The 4,526-nt window shown below is 34.7% G+C and overlaps 1 protein-coding gene across 6 annotated transcripts in view; it reads right to left on the reverse strand.

Annotated features, from left to right (window-relative positions):
• Nucleotides 1-4,095, reverse strand: part of LOC107631422 (transcription repressor KAN1-like) — a 6,449-nt gene extending 2,354 nt beyond the window's left edge. For 2 of the 6 annotated variants that reach the window (XM_021119579.1, XM_016334865.2), the window contains exons 1-3: nt 599-1,478; nt 430-506; nt 163-208 (exon numbers count right to left, since the gene is read on the reverse strand). In XM_021119579.1, the coding sequence (XP_020975238.1) occupies nt 163-208; nt 430-506; nt 599-1,202 (727 nt within the window). In that variant the 5' untranslated portion in view covers nt 1,203-1,478. Of the gene's footprint in view, nt 1-162; nt 209-429; nt 507-598; nt 1,480-2,779; nt 2,826-3,046; nt 3,124-3,215 lie in introns of those variants that run through there. The other 4 variants (XM_021119578.1, XM_021119577.1, XM_021119576.1 and 1 more) reach the window with 4 other exon arrangements.

Below are 4,526 nucleotides of genomic sequence, written 5' to 3' on the forward strand. Positions count from 1 at the left end.
TAAATACATGATGATTAATTTTTAGTATATATATAGAATAATTTTACCAAACAAAAGAGTAATTCTTCGCTAAAGAAGAAGTAGCGTGGCATTTTTGTTTGAAATTGGTATGAAAATTAAGTAATAAAAAATGAGATTGGTTGAATGAAGAATGCGAATTACCCGAAGAAGCTGCAGGCTTGTCAGTAGTCTTAACAGTTCGATACATCTGTGTTGAAGAAGAAAAAGAAGAAGCCATAAAATTAGCAGTAACCCAGATTGAAGTCGTATATATTAGAGAAATTACACAAAGTGGTGAATGATGAGTCCGATTTAGATCCGTTTGGGTTTGATGTCATTAATGATGAGGTTGAAGAGAAGCTAGCTTTGTATTATTACAATATGATGAGTTTACTTTATTGTCCCTTTTTCTTTTGAAAGAAACTATACCTGCAAATGGCTTTTGACATGGGCTAATGTGAGATCTTTGACATCCATCAACTCAAGTACGGACTTGGGTGTTGCTCCTAAAATTCACCATCTATCTAACATTAGCACCCCAATTTCAAATTACCTCCCACCATATATCAAATTAAATTAAATTAAATTAAATTATTACTTTCATGGCCACCAAGAAGCTCAACGGCGTGAACAAATCGAGCATGGAGGGTGCTAGTCCACCGCATCCTGGGCGCCCTCATGCTCCTCTTGCTTGGCAGCTTAGACAAGAACCTTGACCCGTAGTGGTGGTGCAATGGATGATGCTGATGGCTTGGGATCCCATTATTGAACCTACTTGTGGCAGCAGCCACCGCCGCAACCCTATTATTATAAGGCCCTCCTGCTCCCCCGGAATTCAAGAAGGAAATGGGATCTAAACCCACTCCCACTGGGAAAGGAGAAGAAGATGCAGGCATGTGATGATATAAGCACATCTTGGGATTTGGATTATTGTGATCCCTATCCATGGGTAAGAAAGGGAAAGAACGGTTGTGATAAACGGGGATCCCTTTGATGGGTCTCAAGGCTTCGTTTATGTGGTTCATGTTAGTTGGCAGTGATGGTGGCGGTGGCGGTGGTTCTCGTCTTCCAAGAGAGAGGTCGGTGTGATGTCCTCCGGCATAGCTGGTGGTGGTTGGAGGGCTTATGTGAAGGGAAAGATCAGGAACACAAGAAGTAGAAGCAGAAGCAGAAGCAGAAGTAAAAACCCCTTCCAAGGGCATCTTAATTCTTTAGAACAACTTTATGGTGACAGAAATAAACAAGAGATGAGGAAAAATGAAATTAAAGATTTGCTTTTAGTTTAGTAGGCTTTTCCCGGAAAAAGAATAATCTGGAAAGCAAGGGTAGCTAGGTAGAAGAGAAAGAAAAGAGACGATGATGGATTTGAGTTTTGTTTTCCTCGAGACGAGTATTTCTCGGAAAATGACACTAGCTAGCAGCTACCTAGCCATCATACATACACTCACATTTTTATAAATCCATCAATCCTCTCCTCTACTCTATTCTTTTCTATTCATATACATTCTTTTCATTTCTTTTAATGCTCTTGCTTTAAACAAAAACTAAAATAAATTAAAGAGAAAGTCTAGAGAGTCAGCAACTTTTGTGTTTTGTGTCCAGCGCTTAACTATTAAAAGAAAAGTAAGTAATCTCCCACTATTAAATGTAATCTCACACCATTAATAAAAATATTATTGATGGCCAATTGATAATTATAAAACACAATTTATCCTTCTATTAAACTTTTTATCAGCCTACTTTTCACCGATTACAATGAAGGAAATGTACCATTATGAAATTCGATCATGTTAAAAAAAATTTAAAAAAAAAAGTCAGAATTTATTTTATTTAAATTTTTTTTGTTATTAAACACTTTTGTATAAAATTATACTATTCAATTTACGAATCTATTCATTAATTTAAATAATCTAAAAAGTCACCAATACAAAATATTCATTTTTAATTTATTAAAATTTGTGATATTTTATTTTAATTCATGTAAAAAATTTTCAAAAAAATGTAAAATTTTACAGTTCAAAAATCTAATTTTAGTTGGTTTTCATTTGACAAAGGCATAAAAGGTTTAAGCTATCTTAACATACATCATAAAGTACTCCAATATATGGGTGTTATCGGTTTGATTTTGGACCAAAAACTAATCGAACCGATATGTTTGGTTCTTACAATACATAACCGTTCGGTTTGTTGTTTTTACAATAACCGAATCGAACAGAACCGAACCAATAACGGTTTGGTAAAGTCGGTTTTTTCGGTTTTTAATTCCTAATGAAAAGAATATAAATAACAATAATTAGAGGTTTAAAATAGTCAATAAATTAAAATAATAAGAGTAAAACATTGAAATGGTTAGGGATTAAAGATTTTTGTTGTTATGTTAAAGGTTAAAATGGTTAAAATATTAAAATGTATGTATATATTCAGTTCGATTTTTATTAAATCAGCCAAAAATCGAACCGAACCGATCGATTTTATAAAAAAAAAACAAAAAAAATCGATTTTTTCGATTTTTAAGTCGGTTGTTATAATTTTCGGTTCGATTTTGCGGTAATTTTCGGTTCGGTTCGGTAACTTACACCCCTACTCCAATATATATATATAATTTGGTAAATACTCATAAATACATGATGATTAATTTTTAGTATATATATAGAATAATTTTACCAAACAAAAGAGTAATTCTTCGCTAAAGAAGAAGTAGCGTGGCATTTTTGTTTGAAATTGGTATGAAAATTAAGTAATAAAAAATGAGATTGGTTGAATGAAGAATGCGAATTACCCGAAGAAGCTGCAGGCTTGTCAGTAGTCTTAACAGTTCGATACATCTGTGTTGAAGAAGAAAAAGAAGAAGCCATAAAATTAGCAGTAACCCAGATTGAAGTCGTATATATTAGAGAAATTACACAAAGTGGTGAATGATGAGTCCGATTTAGATCCGTTTGGGTTTGATGTCATTAATGATGAGGTTGAAGAGAAGCTAGCTTTGTATTATTACAATATGATGAGTTTACTTTATTGTCCCTTTTTCTTTTGAAAGAAACTATACCTGCAAATGGCTTTTGACATGGGCTAATGTGAGATCTTTGACATCCATCAACTCAAGTACGGACTTGGGTGTTGCTCCTAAAATTCACCATCTATCTAACATTAGCACCCCAATTTCAAATTACCTCCCACCATATATCAAATTAAATTAAATTAAATTAAATTATTACTTTCATGGCCACCAAGAAGCTCAACGGCGTGAACAAATCGAGCATGGAGGGTGCTAGTCCACCGCATCCTGGGCGCCCTCATGCTCCTCTTGCTTGGCAGCTTAGACAAGAACCTTGACCCGTAGTGGTGGTGCAATGGATGATGCTGATGGCTTGGGATCCCATTATTGAACCTACTTGTGGCAGCAGCCACCGCCGCAACCCTATTATTATAAGGCCCTCCTGCTCCCCCGGAATTCAAGAAGGAAATGGGATCTAAACCCACTCCCACTGGGAAAGGAGAAGAAGATGCAGGCATGTGATGATATAAGCACATCTTGGGATTTGGATTATTGTGATCCCTATCCATGGGTAAGAAAGGGAAAGAACGGTTGTGATAAACGGGGATCCCTTTGATGGGTCTCAAGGCTTCGTTTATGTGGTTCATGTTAGTTGGCAGTGATGGTGGCGGTGGCGGTGGTTCTCGTCTTCCAAGAGAGAGGTCGGTGTGATGTCCTCCGGCATAGCTGGTGGTGGTTGGAGGGCTTATGTGAAGGGAAAGATCAGGAACACAAGAAGTAGAAGCAGAAGCAGAAGCAGAAGTAAAAACCCCTTCCAAGGGCATCTTAATTCTTTAGAACAACTTTATGGTGACAGAAATAAACAAGAGATGAGGAAAAATGAAATTAAAGATTTGCTTTTAGTTTAGTAGGCTTTTCCCGGAAAAAGAATAATCTGGAAAGCAAGGGTAGCTAGGTAGAAGAGAAAGAAAAGAGACGATGATGGATTTGAGTTTTGTTTTCCTCGAGACGAGTATTTCTCGGAAAATGACACTAGCTAGCAGCTACCTAGCCATCATACATACACTCACATTTTTATAAATCCATCAATCCTCTCCTCTACTCTATTCTTTTCTATTCATATACATTCTTTTCATTTCTTTTAATGCTCTTGCTTTAAACAAAAACTAAAATAAATTAAAGAGAAAGTCTAGAGAGTCAGCAACTTTTGTGTTTTGTGTCCAGCGCTTAACTATTAAAAGAAAAGTAAGTAATCTCCCACTATTAAATGTAATCTCACACCATTAATAAAAATATTATTGATGGCCAATTGATAATTATAAAACACAATTTATCCTTCTATTAAACTTTTTATCAGCCTACTTTTCACCGATTACAATGAAGGAAATGTACCATTATGAAATTCGATCATGTTAAAAAAAATTTAAAAAAAAAAGTCAGAATTTATTTTATTTAAATTTTTTTTGTTATTAAACACTTTTGTATAAAATTATACTATTCAATTTACGAATCTATTCATTAATTTAAATAA

Source organism: Arachis ipaensis, chromosome B03, assembly GCF_000816755.2.
Source record: "Arachis ipaensis cultivar K30076 chromosome B03, Araip1.1, whole genome shotgun sequence".
Classification (NCBI taxonomy): domain Eukaryota; kingdom Viridiplantae; phylum Streptophyta; class Magnoliopsida; order Fabales; family Fabaceae; genus Arachis; species Arachis ipaensis.